Source organism: Cherax quadricarinatus, chromosome 96 (assembly GCF_038502225.1).
Source record: "Cherax quadricarinatus isolate ZL_2023a chromosome 96, ASM3850222v1, whole genome shotgun sequence".
Classification (NCBI taxonomy): Eukaryota; Metazoa; Arthropoda; class Malacostraca; order Decapoda; family Parastacidae; genus Cherax; species Cherax quadricarinatus.
In genome coordinates, this window is record NC_091387.1 from 6542842 (window position 1) to 6567292 (window position 24451).

Genomic DNA, 24451 nt, shown 5'->3' on the forward strand with positions numbered 1-24451 from the left:
TTGGCAGGACGGTAGTACCTCCCTGGGTGATTGTTGTCTACCAACCCACTACCTACCTGTCTGCCCGAAATGCCCCGGCATGATAGTGGTTTCCTTTGTACAGTGGACCCCCGCATAACGATTACCTCCGAATGTGACCAATTATGTAAGTGTATTTATGTAAGTGCGTTTGTACGTGTATGTTTGGGGGTCTGAAATGGACTAATCTAATTCACAATATTTCTTATGGGAACAAATTCGGTCAGTACTGGCACCTGAACGTACTTCTGGAGTGAAAAAATATCGTTAACCGGGGGTCCACTGTACTTGACAAATCAAAATTGTAATTACACATCGCAACCTTTGCAAAGAAATAAAATACTTATTCTTTTTTATTTTTTACTATTATTGTACAGTAAAACAAAATCTCATGTCTACCTATCCCACTCATGTTTATCTATCACAATCTCATGTCTACCTACCACAATCTCATGGCTACCTATCACAATCTCATGTCTACCTACCACAATCTCATGTCTACCTATCCCACTCATGTTTATCTATCACAATCTCATGTCTACCTACCACAATCTCATGTCTACCTATCCCACTCATGTTTATCTATCACAATCTCATGTCTACCTACCACAATCTCATGGCTACCTATCACAATCTCATGTCTACCTACCACAATCTCATGTCTACCTATCCCACTCATGTTTATCTATCACAATCTCATGTCTACCTACCACAATCTCATGTCTACCTATCCCACTCATGTTTATCTATCACAATCTCATGTCTACCTACCACAATCTCATGGCTACCTATCACAATCTCATGTCTACCTACCACAATCTCATGTCTACCTATCCCACTCATGTTTATCTATCACAATCTCATGTCTACCTACCACAATCTCATGGCTACCTATCACAATCTCATGTCTACCTACCACAATCTCATGTCTACCTATCCCACTCATGTTTATCTATCACAATCTCATGTCTACCTACCACAATCTCATGGCTACCTATCACAATCTCATGTCTACCTACCACAATCTCATGTCTACCTATCCCACTCATGTTTATCTATCACAATCTCATGTCTACCTACCACAATCTCATGGCTACCTATCACAATCTCATGTCTACCTACCACAATCTCATGGCTACCTACCACAATCTCATGGATACCTATCACAATCTCATGTCTACCTACCACAATCTCATGGCTACCTACCACAATCTCATGGCTACCTATCACAATCTCATGTCTACCTACCACAATCTCATGGCTACCTATCACAATCTCATGTCTACCTACCACAATCTCATGGCTACCTACCACAATCTCATGGCTACCTATCACAATCTCATGTCTACCTACCACAATCTCATGGCTACCTACCACAATCTCACATCTATCTACCACAATCTCATGTCTACCTACCATGATCTGATATCTACCACAATCTTATGTCTATCTACCACATTCATGTCTACTACAATCTCATGGTTACTCACCACAATCTCATGTCTACCTACCACGATCTGATATCTACCACAATCTTATGTCTATCTACCACATTCATGTCTACTACAATCTCATGGTTACTCACCACAATCTCATGTCTACCTACCCCACTTATGGCTACCTACCACAATCTCATATCTACCCACCACAATCTCAAGGCTACCTACCACAATCTCAAGGCTACCTACCACAATCTCAAGACTCCCTACCACAATCTCAAGGCTACCTACCACATTCATGTCTACCACAATCTCATGGTTACCTACCACACTCTCAAGGCTATCTACCACAATCTCAAGGATACCTACCACAATCTCAAGGATATCTACCACAATCTCAAGGATACCTATCACAATCTCAAGGATATCTACCACAATCTCAAGGATACCTATCACAATCTCAAGGCTACCTACCACATTCATGTCTACCACAATCTCATGGTTACCTACCACACTCTCAAGGCTATCTACCACAATCTCAAGGATACGTACCACAATCTCAAGGATATCTACCACAATCTCAAGGATACCTATCACAATCTCAAGGATACCTACCACAATCTCAAGGCTACCTACCACAATCTCAAGACTCCCTACCACAATCTCAAGGCTACCTACCACATTCATGTCTACCACAATCTCATGGTTACCTACCACACTCTCAAGGCTATCTACCACAATCTCAAGGATACCTACCACAATCTCAAGGATACCTACCACAATCTCAAGGATACCTACCACAATCTCAAGGATACCTACCACAATCTCAAGGATACCTACCACAATCTCAAGGCTACCTACCACAATCTCATGTCTTTCTGCCACAATTTCAAGTCTATCTACCATAACTGCTACCCACTCCCTTCCCTATTAGGCCATTATATCCAAGGTTTACAATAGCATATTGCCAATTATCTGGCGGCTGCTTGTTGTGTGTTTAACATTACCAAGTCGTTGTCTTACATAGCACCCGAACAAGTAACGTGAAATCGGAAAAATGTGCAAACAATAAGGGCTTTAAAAAAGTATGAAATTATAATTAATGTTTTTTCTCATTATGCACTGCGTGCTGCAGGATTTGTTTTATATGGTGCGCACTTACCACGTAGACGCACTCTCTCATACCTAGGCCCAAATTTACCACTCGCAGCTTATCTGAGTGAGATTAACTCATGACATAGTATTACAGCGCAGACCCTGGCTTCAAAGTCGCAGAACTACGGCACAGACCCCTCAAACGTTTAAAAATCTGACACAATTATTACAATTGTAACTAAGTGCTAAACCCACGTGGGTCACACAGGGAATGTACCTGGTCGTATGGCTGGGCACACGTGCTGTCGTCTCTCTTGTCAGAGTTCGTTAATTCTAACCTTGGGTGTCGACTCGTAACTTGAAAAAAAAATCTGACACAATTATTACAATCGTAACTAAGTGCTTAACCCACGTGGGTCACACAGGGAATGTACCTGGTCGTATGGCTGGGCACACGTGCTGTCGTCTCTCTTGTCAGAGTTCGTTAATTCTAACCTTGGGTGTCGACTCGTAACTTGAAAAAAAAATCTGACACAATTATTACAATCGTAACTAAGTGCTTAACCCACGTGGGTCACACAGGGAATGTACCTGGTCGTATGGCTGGGCACACGTGCTGTCGTCTCTCTTGTCAGAGTTCGTTAATTCTAACCTTGGGTGTCAACTCGTAACTTTAAAAAAAAATCTGACACAATTATTACAATCGTAACTAAGTGCTTAACCCACGTGGGTCACACAGGGAATGTACCCGGCCATATGGCTGGGCACACGTGCTGTCGTCTCTCTTGTCAGAGTTCGTTAATTCTAACCTTCGGTGTTGACTCGTAATTTAAAAAATAAATCTGACACCCTCCCACAGATGGTATGGGATAAACAATAATCTGTTTTGTGTACTATAGTGTTTTGGAAGGGTTAAAGAAGTAAATACAAAAACACCGATGTCAAATAGGGGGAAAAGATCAATTTTATGTACAATAATCTATTCCCTATTCACTGGCAAGACAGTGATGGAGTGAATGATGATGAAAGTTTTTCTTTTTCGGACCACACAATAAGGGAACACTGTATCAACATCCGGGGTCCCAGACTATTCACCATCTTACCAGAAGTTATCAGAAACATGGCTGGTACAAGTGTAGAAGCCTTCAAGAGGAAACTGGACAAGTATTTTGACCAGGTGCCAGATCAACCAGGTTGTGATGGGTATGTGGGGCAGCAGGTCTCCAGCAGCAACAGCCTGGTTGACCAGGCAAGCACCAGATGAGCCTGGCCCGTGGCCGGGCTCAGAGAGCAGATTAACTCTTGAAACTCTCAAAGGCATATCAAAGGTCAAAGGTACCCACCTTGGTGGGAAACGGCCAATGTGTTAATTAAAAAAACTATTCAAACAGATGTTAAAAATAAAATATATACAGTGGACCCCCGTATAACGATATTATTTCAATCCAGAAGTCTGTTTGGGTGCCATTATAGACCGAATTTGTTCCCATAAGAGATATTGTGAATTAGATTAGCCCATTTCAGACCCCCAAAAATACACCTACAAAAGCACTTACAAAAATGCACTTACATAATTGGTCGAGTTGGGAACTGATCGTTATGCGGGGTCCACTGTATTACTAAATTTAACAAAAATAATATCTTTTGCTTCTTCTTTTTCAGGTTCCCTTGTCTTGGTGGGAGACAGCCAGTGTGTTGAAAAAAGTATATATATGTTCTACCATACTGTCAAAGATTACTGTATTTTACAGCCAACAAGATGCTCCAGTGTCGAGGAAGCTCTCCCATTTCTGACTGGATAATTTTGGAAACGATAAACGGCACTTTGGCCACCAAGATGCTGAGTAAATTTTCGAGACTTATTTTGGGGGAAAAAGTAGTATCTTCGATGCCATAAAATATGGTAATCAATAGGGTGGCCTCCCACCGAAAGGTCATTTAACCCTTAAACTGTCCAAACGTAGATCTACGTCCGCGTGTGGGGGGCTCCGAACATAGCTCTACTTTTTTTTACATGCTGTCAAATGGGGAAAATCAATGTTGGAGCGCTACGCACATGAACGTAGATCTACATTTGGACAGTTTAAGGATTAAACTAATGCATCTAATTTTGCTAAATTAACAAAAATTGTGATGTTTGTGCACTTCCGTCAAGACAGTTACTGAATACACAATGGTACGTGTTTCCTTCTTTGGGTCACCCTGTCTTACTGGCAACCTGCCAATTTGCTAAAAAATTATATAAATGAATTACACAAGTTGTGCAACGAGCAATGTGCAAATCAAACAGTTTATTCGCAAAAAAGAATAGTTTACAGGAGGTTCTGGAAAGCTCTTAATAAGACAGCACTTGGAATCAATATAGGAATCATGCACGCACTGAGACATGTCATAGTTTTTAACAAGCCAGAAATTTATATATACAAAAGTAAGGAGTGTAACACACTTCAGAAACACAATCTTGTGTTGCTGAAGTGTTTCAAATTATCCTAAAATAACAAAGTGTAATTGTAACAATAATGGATAATTTTATAAATTTATTTTTATTATTATCACACCGGCCGATTCCCACCAAGGCAGGGTGGCCCGAAAAAGAAAAACTTTCACCATCATTCACTCCATCACTGTCTTGCCAGAAGGGTGCTTTACACTACAGTTTTTAAACTGCAACATTAACACCCCTCCTTCAGAGTGCAGGCACTGTACTTCCCATCTCCAGGACTCAAGTCCGGCCTGCCGGTTTCCCTGAATCCCTTCATAAATGTTACTTTGCTCACACTCCAACAGCACGTCAAGTATTAAAAACCATTTGTCTCCATTCACTCCTATCAAACACGCTCACGCATGCCTGCTGGAAGTCCAAGCCCCTCGCACACAAAACCTCCTTTACCCCCTCCCTCCAACCCTTCCTAGGCCGACCCCTACCCCGCCTTCCTTCCACTACAGACTGATACACTCTTGAAGTCATTCTGTTTCGCTCCATTCTCTCTACATGTCCGAACCACCTCAACAACCCTTCCTCAGCCCTCTGGACAACAGTTTTGGTAATCCCGCACCTCCTCCTAACTTCCAAACTACGAATTCTCTGCATTATATTCACACCACACATTGCCCTCAGACATGACATCTCCACTGCCTCCAGCCTTCTCCTCGCTGCAACATTCATCACCCACGCTTCACACCCATATAAGAGCGTTGGTAAAACTATACTCTCATACATTCCCCTCTTTGCCTCCAAGGACAAAGTTCTTTGTCTCCACAGACTCCTAAGTGCACCACTCACTCTTTTTCCCTCATCAATTCTATGATTCACCTCATCTTTCATAGACCCATCCGCTGACACGTCCACTCCCAAATATCTGAATACGTTCACCTCCTCCATACTCTCTCCCTCCAATCTGATATTCAATCTTTCATCACCTAATCTTTTTGTTATCCTCATAACCTTACTCTTTCCTGTATTCACCTTTAATTTTCTTCTTTTGCACACCCTACCAAATTCATCCACCAATCTCTGCAACTTCTCTTCAGAATCTCCCAAGAGCACAGTGTCATCGGCAAAGAGCAGCTGTGACAACTCCCACTTTGTGTGTGATTCTTTATCTTTTAACTCCACGCCTCTTGCCAAGACCCTCGCATTTACTTCTCTTACAACCCCATCTATAAATATATTAAACAACCACGGTGACATCACACATCCTTGTCTAAGGCCTACTTTTACTGGGAAAAAATTTCCCTCTTTCCTACATACTCTAACTTGAGCCTCACTATCCTCGTAAAAACTCTTCACTGCTTTCAGTAACCTACCTCCTACACCATACACTTGCAACATCTGCCACATTGCCCCCCTATCCACCCTGTCATACGCCTTTTCCAAATCCATAAATGCCACAAAGACCTCTTTAGCCTTATCTAAATACTGTTCACTTATATGTTTCACTGTAAACACCTGGTCCACACACCCCCTACCTTTCCTAAAGCCTCCTTGTTCATCTGCTATCCTATTCTCCGTCTTACTCTTAATTCTTTCAATTATAACTCTACCATACACTTTACCAGGTACACTCAACAGACTTATCCCCCTATAATTTTTGCACTCTCTTTTATCCCCTTTGCCTTTATACAAAGGAACTATGCATGCTCTCTGCCAATCCCTAGGTACCTTACCCTCTTCCATACATTTATTAAATAATTGCACCAACCACTCCAAAACTATATCCCCACCTGCTTTTAACATTTCTATCTTTATCCCATCAATCCCGGCTGCCTTACCCCCTTTCATTTTACCTACTGCCTCACGAACTTCCCCCACACTCACAACTGGCTCTTCCTCACTCCTACAAGATGTTATTCCTCCTTGCCCTATACACGAAATCACAGCTTCCCTATCTTCATCAACATTTAACAATTCCTCAAAATATTCCTTCCATCTTCCCAATACCTCTACCTCTCCATTTAATAACTCTCCTCTCCTATTTTTAACTGACAAATCCATTTGTTCTCTAGGCTTTCTTAACTTGTTAATCTCACTCCAAAACTTTTTCTTATTTTCAACAAAATTTGTTGATAACATCTCACCCACTCTCTCATTTGCTCTCTTTTTACATTGCTTCACCACTCTCTTAACTTCTCTCTTTTTCTCCATATACTCTTCCCTCCTTGCATCACTTCTACTTTGTAAAAACTTCTCATATGCTAACTTTTTCTCCCTTACTACTCTCTTTACATCATCATTCCACCAATCGCTCCTCTTCCCTCCTGCACCCACTTTCCTGTAACCACAAACTTCTGCTGAACACTCTAACACTACATTTTTAAACCTACCCCATACCTCTTCGACCCCATTGCCTATGCTCTCATTAGCCCATCTATCCTCCAATAGCTGTTTATATCTTACCCTAACTGCCTCCTCTTTTAGTTTATAAACCTTCACCTCTCTCTTCCCTGATGCTTCTATTCTCCTTGTATCCCATCTACCTTTTACTCTCAGTGTAGCTACAAATATCACAACAAAATAATCTATCCACAACAATCACCATTACCATCCACCCGTCCATCAGTAAAAGTTGATTAAGGTGAGCGCTTGCTATAACCACTTATAAGGTTATAAAAATACAAGTGAGGATAAGGAACATTTCTTGGCGTAAGAGAGTACAGGTAAGTCTCTACTAGTGTTAATAATGTATACCGTGGAGTGGTCGCATTACCTGAATTATTGTACATGCAATTTTTGCATGATTTAAAGAGTTCGGGGAAAAACTAGCATTAATTTCGCAGTAAATCAAAATTCGCAATATTCGACCTCCCACTAACTGAGACCTGGCTGTATTTTACTACGGTGGAGCAATGGGCTTGGCAACAAATATATTAATACTTAATACTGATGCCTACTAATGTGTATAGTGTTTGGGAATGAAGCTTAAAATATACAGCTAAATATAACGATTAATTATATACACACTGAAAGACAATATGAAGTCAAATTCTTGGGTAACAAACTTGAATTTAGTAAACATATCCACTAAACATTTAAGGTTTCCAGAACAGTGGACACTCTTGCCAGAATATGCTTCTATGTACAGTAATATACAAGGGTACACATTCCACATACAACCAACACTACTTACCATACTCTATACTATTCTTTCATCCATTATTATACGTACTGTATTTCCTTTGGTATACATAGATGGGGATCTACAATAGCAAATCTAATACTAATCATAACCTCTGCAAAAAATGCAATTAGAATATGACTCAAGAGACAACATTGTCTATCACTACTCCTAAGGGACCAGGTATCCATATACTACTGTATTTATTACATACACTCAGTGGCTTCATTATTAGATACATCTTTACACCTGGCCGTTAATGCAGATGACTAATCAGCCAATCATGTGGCAGCACCTCACTGCCAAGAAGCATGCAGACATCGTCAAGAGGTTCAGTGTTCAGATTGAACATCAGAATGAGGACAATATGTGATCTAAGTGACTTTAGCCGTGGAATGATTATTGGTGCCAGACGGGGCAGTGTGAGTATCTCAGAAACTGCTGATCTCCTGAGATTTTCACACACAACAGTCTTTTAGAGTTTCCAGGGAATGGTGTGAAAAGCACAAAGAATTCAGTTAGTGCCAGTTCTGGGGGTGAAAATGCTTTGATGATGAGGGAGGTCAAGGAGAATGGCCAGACTTGTTCAAGCTGGCAGGAAGGTGAGAGTAAGTCAAATAATGGACTTCTGCGTCAGCCATAGTCGGATGTGGACGTCTCTGTCTCGCCTGCTGAGTATCGGTTACAAATTTCCACCGTTCTCTCTGGGACGCTTGTCCTCAACTTTAGCCAGCTCCATTTTTTCCACTCTGTGGAAAATTCTTTAATGGTCTTTGGTGGGAAGCCGGTTACTGAACTCAGGTAGGAGTGTGGGCGTCCCTCTCTGCTGGGGCTTGGCAAGGTGGTCCACCGGATCTAATTGCAAACTTCAAGTTTCTATCTCTATTTACTAAGAAACTTTTGTTCCTTTTTCTTTCATCGCCCAGCCTTGGGCAACAAATTTTCCTCGTACCATCGAGAAACCGGGCTCGATACGGTTTATGCTGTCAGTGGCCCTGATAAACCCAACAAAGAAAGAAAGAAAGAAGTCAAATAATCATGTGTTACAACAGTGGTGTGCACCTCTGAAGGCATATGTCAAACTCTGAAGTGGACGGGCTACAGCAGCAGCAGACAATACCGAGTTCAACTCCTGTCAGCTAAGAACAGCAAATTGAGGCTACCTACCTGGAGGGTCTATCTGAGGAGTATTCCGGGATCAATGCCCCCCACGGCCCGATCCACGACCAGGCCTACGTTGAGAACAGGCTTACCAAAACTGAACAGTTGAAGATTGGAAAAACATTGCCTGGTCTAATGAATCGTGATTTCAGTTGCGTCACGTAAATGGTACGGTCAGAATTTGGCGTAAATCTTTGGGATGTGGTGGAATGGGAGATTAGCACTATTAATGTGCAGCCGACAAATCTGCAGCAACTGCATGATGCTATCATGTCAACGTAAACCAGGATCTCTAAGGAATGTTTCCAGCACCTTGATGAATCCATGCCACAAAGAATTTAGGTTCTTCTGAGGGGTAAAGGGGGGCCCAACCCAGTACTAGAATGGTGTACCTAATGAAGTGGCCACTGAATGTACATACAACACTCAATACAAATATTAATCCTGACCTAAAGCAATTCCTGGGCAGCCACAACACACCACAGTAACAAGACTAGAAATAAAAATGTCTGATATTCCACATAAATGACTCAACCTGAATAAACACTATGCAAACCAAAGGATCCAAAATTTGGAACAATCAACCTTGAAGTTAAAAAAGAAAAAACTCACTCTTCCAATGGCTTCAAATTTTTTCTAAGCAAATCTCTTGAAATTGATATAATATTTAATAAACAATGCCTATTAAATAATACACTGCATCACTTGTATATTATACTGCCACTGTAGCCAACCATTACATCCCCACTGTAATTAAACCACTTTATTATGTATGAAATATTTTCATGATGAATAGTCCTCCAAAATTAAAATTACAATTCACCAAAAAGCTGCGCTTGTAACAGTGTTTCAGTCGATCCCATATCAATGTTAAATCTCATATTCAGTGAATAAATTTTATAATGTATATCTGTCTTTATATACATGTAGTATAGTAATGAAACCATGAAACAAGTGGCTGAATTATTTACCAAACTGCGGCCAGCCAGGATTAGATCCTGCAACGCATTCTCCCGCCTCAAGAGACTGAACAATGTTCACATTGCCTTAACCACTCAACCAGTGATTCTATGATGTGAACGCTGTTCTGTCTCTCGAGGCGGGAGAATGTGTTGCAGGATCTAATCTCGGCTGACCGCAGTTTGGTAAATGATACATGTAGTATGTGCAAAACAACCACGGGGATGAGTTGAACGATAGCTCTAGGCCTTTTGTGTTGCAATCAACACAGAAAAGAGGAGGAGGTCCAAGCAAATATGATCACGGGAAGCACCAGTAACAAACAATGAAAATGCAAAAAAGTATATGGGGTGAATTGATTACTGAAGACAGAACAGAGCTCTTCTCCTGTAGTTACAAACACATAATAAAACAATGATGGAGAAGTGTTAAACCCATAGAGGATCATGTGATACATGGGGAAGGAGAGGAAGTTTGATTCGAGGGGAAAAGGAGCTCCAATTCCTCGAATCAAAAGCCCTATGTCAATATTAAGGAATGAACATGTAATTATGCACTCACACCTCCACCCACTACCCTCCTATCTCCAAAATGTTTTCTAATAAATGTGTGCTAGTGCGTCCTCACGTGTATTTCTAAACCAATTCGCTGGAATCTACTACCAAGGTTTATACCAAACATTGTTATAAAAATTCTTCTTTCTTTCAACGTACCAGCCGTATCCCACCGAGGTGGGGTGGCCCAAAAAGAAAAACGCAAGTTTCTCCTTTCAAATTTAGTAATATATACAGGAGAAGAGGTTACTAACCCCTTGCTCCCAGCATTTCAGTCACCTCTTACGACACGCATGACTTACGGAGGAAGAATTCTGTTCCACTTCCCCATGGAGATAAGAGGAAATAAACAAGAACAAGAACTAGAAAGAAAATAGCAGAAAACCCAGAGGGGTGTGTATATATATGCTTGTACATGTATGTGTAGTGTAACCTAAGTGTAAGTAGAAGTAGCAAGACGTACCTGAAATCTTGCATGTTTATGAGACAGACAAAAGACACCAGCAATCCTACCATCATGTAAAACAATTACAGGCTATAACCCACATGCATGATCAAGCATCAATTATGACAATTATGCTATAGTTATTGACATAAGAAAACTGACTGTGGGTCTAGAAGATGACAGGATGCTGACAGGAAGCAGTAAATTCCTTAACGCAGGTCCCTTCTACTTCAAAGAAAGCCACTAGCATGCCTAGGCATTTCTCTATTAAACCTACAGTACAGTGGACCCCCGCTTTACGATCAGCTCCCAATGCGACCAATTATGTAAGTGTAGTATTTATGTAAGTGCGTTTGTATGTGTATGTTTGGGGGTCTGAAATGGACTAATCTACTTCACAATATTCCTTATGGGAACAAATTTGTTCAGTACTGGCACCTGAACATACTTCTGGAATGAAATAATATCGTAAACCGGGGGTCCACTGTACAAAGTTATAGCTAAACAGGCATTATTGCCAATCTTATACACTAGGGTATTATACTATTATTAATACTAACTCTACTTTTAACCCTTTCAGGGTCAAGAGGCCCTCTCCTAAACCTGTTCTCAGGGTCGAAAATTTTTCGAAAAAAAAAAAAAAAAAAAAAAAAAAAAAAAAAAAAAAAAAAAAAAAAAAAAAAATGGAGAATCTTTTCCCGATCATAATGACACCAAAAGTATGAAATTTTATGTAAGTTACGGAATTATGCTCTAGCAAAGCTAGCAGTCTCGACGATGTTTACGCATCGGTAATTTTGCCCACTTTGAGCCTTATTTTCGGCCAATTCCAATGCACCAGTCAACAAAAATCATAGCTATTTCATTAGAACTCTATTTGTTCTATCAAATGAGTACAAGAAGCCAGCCAATTACCAATTTCAACCATCCAATAAAGTGGTCAGAAATTGGCAATTTTGCCAATTTCACACAAATTTCAAAAGATGCCAATTTCAATTTTTTTTTTTCAACAAGTCGGTCGTCTCCCACCGAGGCAGGGTGACCCAAAAAAGAAAGAAAATCCCCAAAAAGAAAATACTTTCATCATCATTCAACACTTTCACCACACTCACACATTATCACTGTTTTTGCAGAGGTGCTCAGAATACAACAGTTGAGAAGCATATACATATAAAGATACACAATATATCCCTCCAAACTGCCAATATCCCAAACCCCCCAATTTCAAAATAGGGTCCAGAATAAACAAGACAGACATTCCTGGCAATAACATTTTCTCTGTTCATTAGTCACGTCCCCAGGCCCCTCTTATATTTCTTTTGCTTTCCACTTTGAACTTTCATTCTCACAAAAATAGAAGATTTACTGTTATGCAGACTACTGCATTAGTGGAAAAATGGTATAAATAATATCAGCGCACTTGTGAAAGAATATCAGACTCACCAATTGACGTGTATTGGACGCTTGGCATGATTTGTTTACTTTTGAACAGTGGCAAAAATCGAACATTTCTGCTACTTTGAGCTCAATTTCAAGATACAGTGGACCCCCGGTTTATGACATTATTTCATTCCAGAAGTATGTTCAGGTGCCAGTAGTGACTGAATTTGTTCCCATAAGGAATATTGTGAATTAGATTAGTCCATTTCAGACCCCCAAACATACACATACAAACGTACTTACATAAATACACTTACATAATTGGTCGCATTGGGAGCTGATCGTAAACCGGTGGTCCACTGTACTTTTCATTGTGAAACCAATCAAAATCATCTCAATTTCTGTAATATGTCTTCCAATCTATAAAATGACACCAAGGAAACGAGAATACAACCATAAATACCATACGAAAATACACGGCAAAGTCGCTGTTTTAAACAAAACATGGTCGGAGTTTTTTTTTTCTCATTATACACTGTGTGCTGTAGGATTTTTTTATACTGTGCACACTGGCCATACAGACCCATTCTTTCATATGTAGGCCTACCAGCTTTCTCTCACTAGATTTGAAGGAGCTAGAATTTACGTGTACTAGTACGACATCGACCCAGAGAGGGTTAAACCACCATCTTCAGTTTTTGTCCACTATAGTATCTTAATAAAACAATGCTGTCCTCACTATTAAAATATCTTCAGTGAACACCAACTGGTAATCGCAAAAATACTTTTAGCCGGAGAAAGTCTTTGTTAATGACATTTCACTTACAGTGGGACTCTATCAAGCCTCACTGTGGGTGAATCATCATATAATAAACTGTTTTCATCCTAAAAGTCTTGAAAATCACGTTGGCCTTTGCTACTGTCTACCAAATAAAAATTTCTATCATTTGAACACTATTTCCAGGCAACTAGAGTAGTTTCTGCCATATACAGGAAGGCTCTGCTTTACAGTGCCTCACTTTACAGTGCCCCACCTTACAGTGCCCCACCTTACAGTGCCCCACCTTACAGTGCCCCACCTTACAGTGCCCCACCTTACAGTGCCTCACTTTACAGCATTTAGTAATACAGTGGACCCCCGGTTAACGATATTTTTTCATTCCAGAAGTATGTTCAGGTGCCAGTACTGACCGAATTTGTTCCCATAAGGAATATTGTGAAGTAGATTAGTCCATTTCAGACCCCCAAACATACACGTACAAACGCACTTACACAAATACACTTACATAATTGGTCGCATTCGGAGGTAATCGTTATGCGGGGGTCCACTGTACAGTGGTTTTCAGATATACCAATTCTTCATTTATTCAGACTTCCTACAATAACTATGTTTTCGTGACTCACAAAACCATAATAACACAATTGCAAACAAACCATCCCACGGGCGGGAATAGAACCCACGATTAGGGAGTCAAAACTCCAGACTGACAAGTTAGTCAGTGGCTAATGTGTCAGTCTGGAGTTTTATGACTCTCTGATGGTGGGTTCTATCCCCACCCGTGGTATGGTTTCTTAATACCTTTATTCACCACTCGCTATAAGCTAAGGACAAAAATATTTTAAGGTAAGTAATGTGTGTACTGTATATGTATTTTTTAGGCCTAGCTCTATTGCTCACTTAATATATAATAGTGTAAACATGTTATCAGGCTTTTATATACATTTGAAAGTAAAAAAAGGTTATATTTCACATTACATTGATTTTTACTCTACAGCAGTAGCCTGGAACCTAACCTGCTGTATAAGCGGGGCTGCAGAGTAGCCCGGAACCTAACCTGCTGTATAAGCGGGGCTGCAGAGTAGCCGGAACCTAACCTGCTGTATAAGCGGGGCTGCAGAGTAGCCCGGAACCTAACCTGCTGTATAAGCGGGGCTGCAGAGTAGCCCGGAACCTAACCTGCTGTATAAGCGGGGCTGCAGAGTAGCCCGGAACCTAACCTGCTGTATAAGCGGGGCTGCAGAGTAGCCCGGAACCTAACCTGCTGTGTAAGCGGGGCTGCAGAGTAGCCCGGAACCTAACCTGCTGTGTAAGCAGAGCTGCAGAGTAGCCCGGAACCTAACCTGCTGTATAAGCGGGGCTGCAGAGTAGCCCGGAACCTAACCTGCTGTATAAGCGGGGCTGCAGAGTAGCCCGGAACCTAACCTGCTGTATAAGCAGGGCCTGTCTGTAATGGTCAGTAAAGTACAAAATGGACAATAACTACTTCTCGTAACTGTCACTAAGGATCAATACCACCACAAAATTATGATGTGTCATGTATAGGGCCAAGGATTATGCATTTCAATAGCTGTATAAGCACGATAATTGACATGTCAAAGAAAAATGTGAACCTCTATTGCGTCCCTTGAGCATGGACAAGAAACAAGTGTTTAAATCTTCCACCAGGGGGATGATATTCATAAGATACAGCATTACTGCATGACGCCAAGGCATACGAGAATCAAATTTTAACCATTCATTTATATGTATTTATATGAAGTGCTAAACCATATGGGTCATTAAGTGTAAGCAGTGGTGGAGGCTCGATCCTCCATCCATTAAACTGGAGGCACACACTACCTAAATGTACTCATGCAATCAGCCATCAAATTAGTGCTACCTAAGAGATTACCCAATCTATCTCAACTCTCTTTTTACCATTTAAAAGCAAGATTTCACTTAGTTACATTTACATAACATAACATAAAAGGACAACAGAATGATCCCAATGGAAATAAGTCACTTTCATGGGAAATTTACACAAGTTACTGTGCATGATAATTGTACTTATGTATACAGTGGACCCCCGCTTAACGATCACCTCCCAATGCGACCAATTATGTAAGTGTATTTATGTAAGTGCGTTTGTACGTGTATGTTTGGGGGTCTGAAATGGACTAATCTACTTCACAATATTCCTTATGGGAACAAATTCGGTCAGTACTGGCACCTGAACATACTTCTGGAATGAAAAAATATCGTTAACCGGGGGTCCACTGTACTTGTACCTTGTACAGTAGGATTGTATCTCACCTTCTTGGCTGGTTCTCCGATGCACATGAGTAGATACCTTCGTGCTTCGGCCAAACCATTTTTAGCTTTAGGAATGTTACTCTCTGTTGGGGGATTCTCCTCCAGATATGACTCAAGCTTTCCTTCTCCAATGAGGAAATTGGCTAGTGTTTCTGAAAAAATACGAAGTTTTCAATTTCTTCTAACACGCTGGCCATTTCCCACCAAAGTGGGATAACCAATAACGTAAAAATAAAGTGAGTGAGGAAGTGAGAAAGTGAGTGAGTGAATGAGTGAATGAGGGGGCTCTGGTGGCCTGGTGGTTAACGCTCTCGCTTCACACGGCAAGGGTCTGGGTTCGATTCCCAGCCAGAGTAGAAACAATGGACGTGTTTCTTTCCACCTGTTGTCTATGTTCCCCATCAGTAAAATGGGTACCTGGGTGTTAGTCGACTGGTGTGGGTCGCATCCTGGGACACTGACCTAAGGAGGCCTGGTCACAGACCGGGCCGCGGGGGCATTGACCCCCGGAACTCTCTCCAGGTAAACTCTCCAGGTAAACTATGGATCAAGAATCCCTTAGCAGCATCATTTCCTTAAAGGCATCTTGAAGGTACAGCACCTGGGGAATGAAAAGTATTCGTTTTTTCCTGAGATCAGGGATGATCAGTTCAATTCCTTGGATCAAGAGCCCTGTGCCAGCATCAAGGCATCTCATCTGAGGGGCTTTTTAACAAGAGAGAACCTAAATAAATCATTATAATCAAGGGAAGTGTTAAACCCAGAGGGAAAATACAGTTCATAATGAGACAATTAAGTATGATCCAAGGAATGGGAGGACCTGAATATGGCTTACTGCAAAAATCAAGGACCCCAATGAAAATAAGTCACTTTAACATTTGAGGTGTCCCATGGCTGGGTTGGTAAAGCGCTCAGCTCACACACTGAAGTCCATGGTTCGATCCCCGGTATGGGTGGAAACATTAGGACATATTTTCTTGACAGACTTGCTGTCACCGTTCATCTAACAGTAAGTAGGTGCCTGGGTGTTAGTGGACTGGTGTGAGTGGCATCCTGGAGACAAAATTAACCTAAGTTACCAGAAATGTTCTACATAACCAGGAACTTTCTATATAGAATGTCATTGGTGTCAGCTATGGTCTGTATAAGTTGTATCATCTACTGGTAGAAATAAACATTATTATTATTATGATTATTATCATTATTATTATTATTATAATTTACTTATACATATATGAGAATTGCAACCATTCAAAAGGAATGCATAACTGTACATGAATAAGCTTGCTTACTTAACTAACCGCAATGTAAGTCAAAACATACATCATGCTGTCTGGAAACAGAGCCTTAAATATCCAACTTAACGTATCGATAAATGGTTCGCCTATCACAAAATACACTGAGGGTAAATTTCTAGGTCTTCACCTTGACTGTAATCGTAAATTTCATTCCCACATTCAGCAATTATCCAAGAAAATTTCCAAATCGTAGGCATCCTTTCCAAGATACGATACTATGTACCCCCAAACGACACTCCATACCCTATACCACTCTCTAATATATCCCTACCTCACCTATGGTACTTGTAACTGGGGATCAACCACAGCCAACCACCTTAAACCTTTAATAACCCAACAAAAAGCTGCTGTGTGGATAAATACCAGCTCCTGTGCCAGACAACACACCCCATCACTTTTCGAAAGCCTGAACCTACTAAATATACAAGACATACACTCATACTACTGCACCTACTACATATACAGAACATTAAACTCCAATATAAACCCACCACTTAAACTATTCCTTGATAGCTACAACAGAACGCACAGTCATAATACAAGGCACAAGGCACTCTTCAACATCCCTTATGTCAGTCTCTCACTACGCAAAAATGTAATGTACATAAAGGGCTCGAAGATCTGGAATTCACTACCTGAACCGGTAAAAGATTAGGACTTTGCTTAAAAATCATTAGTCTGGTGGCTAAAGCTCTCGCTTCACACACGGAGGGCCCGGGTTCGATTCCCGGCGGGTGGAAACATTTCAGTGCATTTCCTTACACCTGTTGTCCTGTTCGCCTACCAGCAAATAAGTACCTGGGTACACAAATAACCCGCACATAAAAGAGAGAAGCTTACGACGACGTTTCGGTCCAACTCGGACCATTTATGTGCAGGTTATTTATGTATCACTCCAGTCATGGTATTGTGCCTTTTTTTGTTATTTAAGTGCCTGGGTGTTAGTCGACTGATGTGGGTGGCATCCTGGGGGACAAGATTGAGGTCCCCAATGGGAATAAGTTAGACAGTCCTCGATGACGCACTGACTTCTTGGGTTATCCTGGGTGGCTAACCCTCCGGGGTTAAAAATCTGAATGAAATCTTATCTTAATACTAACCAAACCAACCAAAACTTCTAACCAGTTTGAAGCAACTCTCCCAAATACTATTATATTATACGACCTCTAGTCTATTAAAACATCCATGAAATATTACGATTTGAATCATTAATTGTAATATTGCTTTTATTATGTAAAACTTCAAGATTATTATCCTTATAAACCTCCGCCTCGACGACCTCGTATTAGTATTAAGATTAAATAAAGACTTTAATATAAGTTAACCGTTGTTATCTTGTCTAGATTTAAGTAGTTTTTATGTACAGTGGAACCTCGGTATATGACCAGCTCCCTACTCGAACAAACAAATATGACCTGCCAAAACGTCGCTGTAAACTATGTCGTGTTTCTTCACTTTTGGTGTTTTTTTTGCATTATTTGTATAAATAAGTCACTATGGGGCCTACGATGATTAGTGATAACAACCAACCAAACACAAAATTGGTTGGGAAAAACTTGTTCGATACTCAAACGGAGCGGCACTCGAACAACCTCCTGGAATGAATTAAGGTCGCATGCCAAGGCTCCACCGTACTAGGATTAATCTGCCCGAAATGCCCCGGCATGATAGTGACTTTCTTCGTACCTAGCAAACCAAAATTGTAATTACACATTGTAACCTTTACGAAGAAATAAAATCTTTATCTTTTAAGGACCCCAATGTAATTCAAGGACCCCAATGTAATTCAAGGACCCCAATGTAATTCAAGGACCCCAATGTAATTCAAGGACCCCAATGTAAGTCAAGGACCCCAATGTAATTCAAGGACCCCAATGTAATTCAAGGACCCCAATGTAAGTCAAGGACCCCAATGTAATTCAAGGACCCCAATGTAAGTCAAGGACCCCAATGGAAATCATTATAATTATTACAATCATAGGGAGCGCTAAACCCGTAGGATTGTACAGCGCCTGTGTGGGGGGGATGATGGAAGGTATTCAGGGTCAATTCAGGGAACTGGAGCACAGATCTAATTCCCTAGATCAAGAGCCCCTCACCAACATCAAGGAACCTCCCCTGAGGGGAATAGAAATCAAGGACGCCCAAAATATCAAGGACCCCAATGGAAATAAGTTACAATGACCTTTTTTGGGGGGGTTTATGTACATTTATGCTGTTATATATGATAATTTACATAATTTATATAACTATTTATATGTACCCTTGAAGGGCTTAGGTACCCGAGGTGCCCCTTAAACCCGTCCCTGGACACCTAATTCCCCCTCATACGCACCTAAACCCGGCTGGTTCCGAGCCTTAAGGTGCTCAGCCAGCTCTATAACCCTCTTCCAGTTAGATTCTTCTCTACTTCGCTCTATATCAGTCTCTAAACGGTTGGCTCTGGTGGTCTTCCCGGACATCTTGACGCAGACGACACCAGCGTTCGTATCTCAACTTTTGTTTACCTTTTTTTTGGTTGAGAAATTGGGTTTTTAGTGGATTTTGGGTTTTTTTTTTAATCGAAATTATAGTGGTTTTGTTTATAATTTTCGAAGTTATGTAGATGTTGAAGTTATTGGAATTACTGGTGGATGGCATCAGCGTTCATATGTGGATTTTTATTTGCAAAAACTAGAATTGCAGTTAAAAGTCAAATTGTGGCTTTTATTTACCATTCCTCAAATTAAAATTGTAATTAATAGTTTTGTTTATCGCCTCTAAAGTTTATATAGATGTTAAAGTAGAAATTATAAGAATTACGGCTGGACAGCATAAGCGTTCACATCTGCATTTTTTTTTTTGTTTTTGCAATAACTCAAATTACAGTTAAAAGTCAAATTGTAGCTTTTATATACCATTCCTCAAATTAAAATTGAAATTAAGAGTTTTGTTTATCACTTCTGAAGTTTATATAGAAGGTGAAGTTAATAATAAGAACTACAGTTGGACAGCATCAGCGTTCATATCAGCACCTTTATTTGCAACTCAAGTTGTAAATTCAAAGTTATTTATCATTTAACGGGACATATAATAATAATAATATTACTACCAGTACATGTACAAGGTATACCAGTACATGTACAAGGTATACCAGTACACGTATAAGGTATACCAGTACATGTACAAGGTATACCAGTACATGTACAAGGTATACCAGTACATGTACAAGGTATACAAGTACATGTACAAGGTATACAAGTACATGTACAAGGTATACAAGTACATGTACAAGGTATACAAGTACATGTACAAGGTATACCAGTACATGTACAAGGTATACAAGTACATGTACAAGGTATACAAGCACATGTACAAGGTATACAAGTACATGTACAAGGTATACAAGTACATGTACAAGGTATACAAGTACATGTACAAGGTATACAAGTACATGTACAAGGTATACCAGTACATGTACAAGGTATACAAGTACATGTACAAGGTATACAAGTACATGTACAAGGTATACCAGTACATGTACAAGGTATACAAGTACATGTACAAGGTATACAAGTACATGTACAAGGTATACCAGTACATGTACAAGGTATACAAGTACATGTACAAGGTATACAAGTACATGTACAAGGTATACAAGTACATGTACAAGGTATACAAGTACATGCACAAGGTATACCAGTACATGTAAAAGGTATACAAGTAAATGTACAAGGTGTACAAGTACATGTACAAGGTATACAAATACATGTACAAGGTAGACAAGTACATGTACAAAGTATACCAGTACATGTACAAGGTATACCAGTACATATATATGGTATACCAGTACATGTACAAGGTATGCAAGTACATGTACAAGGTATACAAGTACATGTACAAGGTATACCAGTACATGTACAAGGTATACAGATCATAGCTGACATCAGTGACATACTACTATATAGAAAGTTGCTTGTTATGCTGAGCATTTCCCGCAAATTATGTCAGTTTTGTCCCAGGATGCCACCCACACCAGTCCACTAACACCCAGTATGCCACCCACACCAGTCCACTAACACCCAGGATGCCACCCACACCAGTCCACTAACACCCAGGATGCCACCCACACCAGTCCACTAACACCCAGGATGCCACCCACACCAGTCCACTAACACCCAGGATGCCACCCACACCAGTCCACTAACACCCAGGATGCCACCCACACCAGTCCACTAACACTCAGGATGCCACCCACACCAGTCCACTAACATCCAGGTACCTAATTTACTGATGGGTGAACATGGACAACCAACCGTTGTAAGGAAACACGCCCAGTGTTTCTATCCTTACCTGGAATCGAACCCGGACTTCAGTGTATGAAACGAGAGATTTGCCACCAGGCCACGGGAACACAACACAAAGGGACACAGCAACGAGTGGACACAGCAACAAGGGGACACAGCAACAAGGGGGCACAGCAACAAGGGGACAGAGCAACAAAGGGACACAGCATCAAGGGGACACAGCAACAAGGGAACACAGCAGCAAGGGGACACAGCAACAAGTGGACACAGCAACAAGGACACAGAAATAAGGGAACACAGCAACAAGGGGACACAGCAACAAGGGGACACAGTAACAAGGGTATACAGCAACAAGGGGACACAGCAACAAGGGGACACAGCAACAAGGAGACACAGCAATAAGGGAACACAGCAACATGGGGACACAGCAACAAGGGGACACAGCAACAAGGGGACACAGCAACAAGGGAACACAGCAACAACGGGACACAGCAACAAGGGGACATAGCAACAAGGGGACACAGCAACAAGGGGACACAACAAGGGTACACAACAACAAGGGGACACAGCAACAAGGGGACACAACAACAAGGGGACACAGCAACAAGGGGACACAGCAACAAGGGGTCACAGCAACAAGGGGTCACAGCAACAAGGGGAGACAGCAACAATGGGACACAATGACAAGGGGACACAGCAACAAGGGGACACAGCAACATGGGGACACAGCAACAAGGGGACACAGCAACAAGGGGACACAGCAACAAGGGGACACAGCAACAAGGGGACACAGCAACAAGGGGACACAGCAACAAAGGGACACAGCAACAAGGGGACACAGCAACAAGGGGACACAGCAACAAGGGGACACAGCAACAAGGGGACTCAGCAACAAGGGGACACAGTAACAAGGGGACACAGCAACAAGGGGACACAGTAACAAGGGGACACAGCAACAAGGGGTCACAGCAACAAGGGACCACAGCAACAAGGGATCACAGCAACAAGGGGACACAGCAACAAGGGGACACAGCAACAAGGGGACACAGCAACAAGGGGACACAGTAACAAGGGGACACAGCAACAAGGGGACACAGCAACAAGGGGACACAGTAACAAGGGGACACAGCAACAAGGGGACACAACAACAAGGAGACACAGCAACAAGGGGTCACAGCAACAAGGGATCACAGCAACAAGGGATCACAGCAACAAAGGGTCACAGCAACAAGGGACCACAACAACAAGGGATCACAGCAACAAGGGGACACAGCAACAAGGGGACACAGTAACAAGGGGACACAGTAACAAGGGGACACAGTAACAAGGGGACACAGCAACAAGGGATCACAGCAACAAGGGATCACAGTAACAAGGGGACACAGCAACAAGGGGACACAGCAACAAGGGGACACAGCAACAAGGGGACACAGTAACAAGGGGACACAGTAACAAGGGGACACAGTAACAAGGGGACACAGTAACAAGGGGACACAGTAACAAGGGGACACAGCAACAAGGGATCACAGCAACAAGGGATCACAGCAACAAGGGATCACAGCAACAAGGGATCACAGCAACAAGGGATCACAGCAACAAGGGATCACAGCAACAAGGGATCACAGCAACAAGGGATCACAGCAACAAGGGGTCACAACTGGAAGCTGAAGACTCAGAAGAGCAACAGGGCTGTTAGGAAGTATTTCTTCAGTCACAGAGTTGTCAGGAAGTACAAAAATCTGGAGAGTGATGTAGTGGAGGCAGGGACCATACATACCTTCAAGAAGAGGTATGATAAAGGTCATGTATCAGGGAGAGAGTGGAGTTATCGACCAGGAAATAGGTGGGGCTAGGAGCTGTGACTCGACCCCTGGAACCACAATACTCCAGTCACATTCTCTGTGGGAGTGGAAGAAATCCCACTCCGCTTGTATTCTCTCGTTTTTTCTTATCACCAGATCAAATAATAACACTCTCTCCCTCTCTCTCCCTCTCTCTCCCTCTCCCTCTCATAATGCCTCACTAATCCCCTCTCTCCCACTCCAACTCTCTCCCAGGACCAAAAATCACACCATAAACAGAAAGATTAAAGATTATTTTAGCTTGATACAATGTTTGAACAGATCTGACTGACATTCAATATTAATAATAATAATAATAATAATAATAATAATAATAATAATAATAATAATAATAGTAATAATAATAATAATAATAATAGTAATAATCTTTATTTACTACAAGCACATGTACAAGGTATACAAGTACATGTACAAGGTATACAAGTACATGTACAAGGTATACCAGTACATGTACAAGGTATACCAGTACATGTACAAGGTATACCAGTACATGTACAAAGTATACCAGTACATGTACAAGGTATACCAGTACATGTACAAGGTATACAAGTAAATGTACAAGGTATACCAGTACATGTACAAGGTATACCAGTACATGTACAAGGTATACAAGTACATGTACAAGATATACCAGTACATGTACAAGGTATATAAGCACATGTACAAGGTATACCAGTACATGTACAAGGTATACCAGTACATGTACAAGGTATACAAGCACATGTACAAGGTATACAAGTACATGTACAAGGTATACCAGTACATGTGCAAGGTATACCAGTACATGTACAAGGTATACAAGCACATGTACAAGGTATACAAGTACATGTACAAGGTATACCAGTACATGTACAAGGTATACCAGTACATGTACAAGGTATACAAGCACATGTACAAGGTATACAAGTACATGTACAAGGTATACCAGTACATGTACAAGGTATACAAGTACATGTACAAGGTATACAAGCACATGTACAAGGTATACCAGTACATGTACAAGGTATACAAGTACATGTACAAGGTATACAAGCACATGTACAAGGTATACAAGCACATGTACAAGGTATACAAGTACATGTACAAGGTATACAAGCACATGTACAAGGTATACAAGTACATGTACAAGGTATACAAGTACATGTACAAGGTATACAAGTACATGTAAAAGGTATACAAGTACATGTACAAGGTATACAAGCACATGTACAAGGTATACAAGTACATGTATAATGTATACAAGTACATGTACAAGGTATAAAGTA

At 41.1% G+C, this 24451-nt stretch overlaps 1 protein-coding gene across 7 annotated transcripts in view; it reads right to left on the bottom strand.

Annotated features, from left to right (window-relative positions):
• The window catches only part of LOC128701757 (tetratricopeptide repeat protein 7B-like), a 207695-nt gene extending 188177 nt beyond the window's left edge, over positions 1-19518 (bottom strand). For 6 of the 7 annotated variants that reach the window (XM_070105056.1, XM_070105051.1, XM_070105052.1 and 3 more), the window contains exons 1-2: positions 19374-19518; positions 15741-15892 (exon numbers count right to left, since the gene is read on the bottom strand). In XM_070105056.1, the coding sequence (XP_069961157.1) occupies positions 15741-15892; positions 19374-19500 (279 nt within the window). In that variant the 5' untranslated portion in view covers positions 19501-19518. The remainder of the gene's footprint in view (positions 1-15740; positions 15893-19373) is intronic. The other variant, XM_070105055.1, reaches the window with a different exon arrangement.
• Between the last annotated feature and the right edge of the window lie 4933 nt (positions 19519-24451).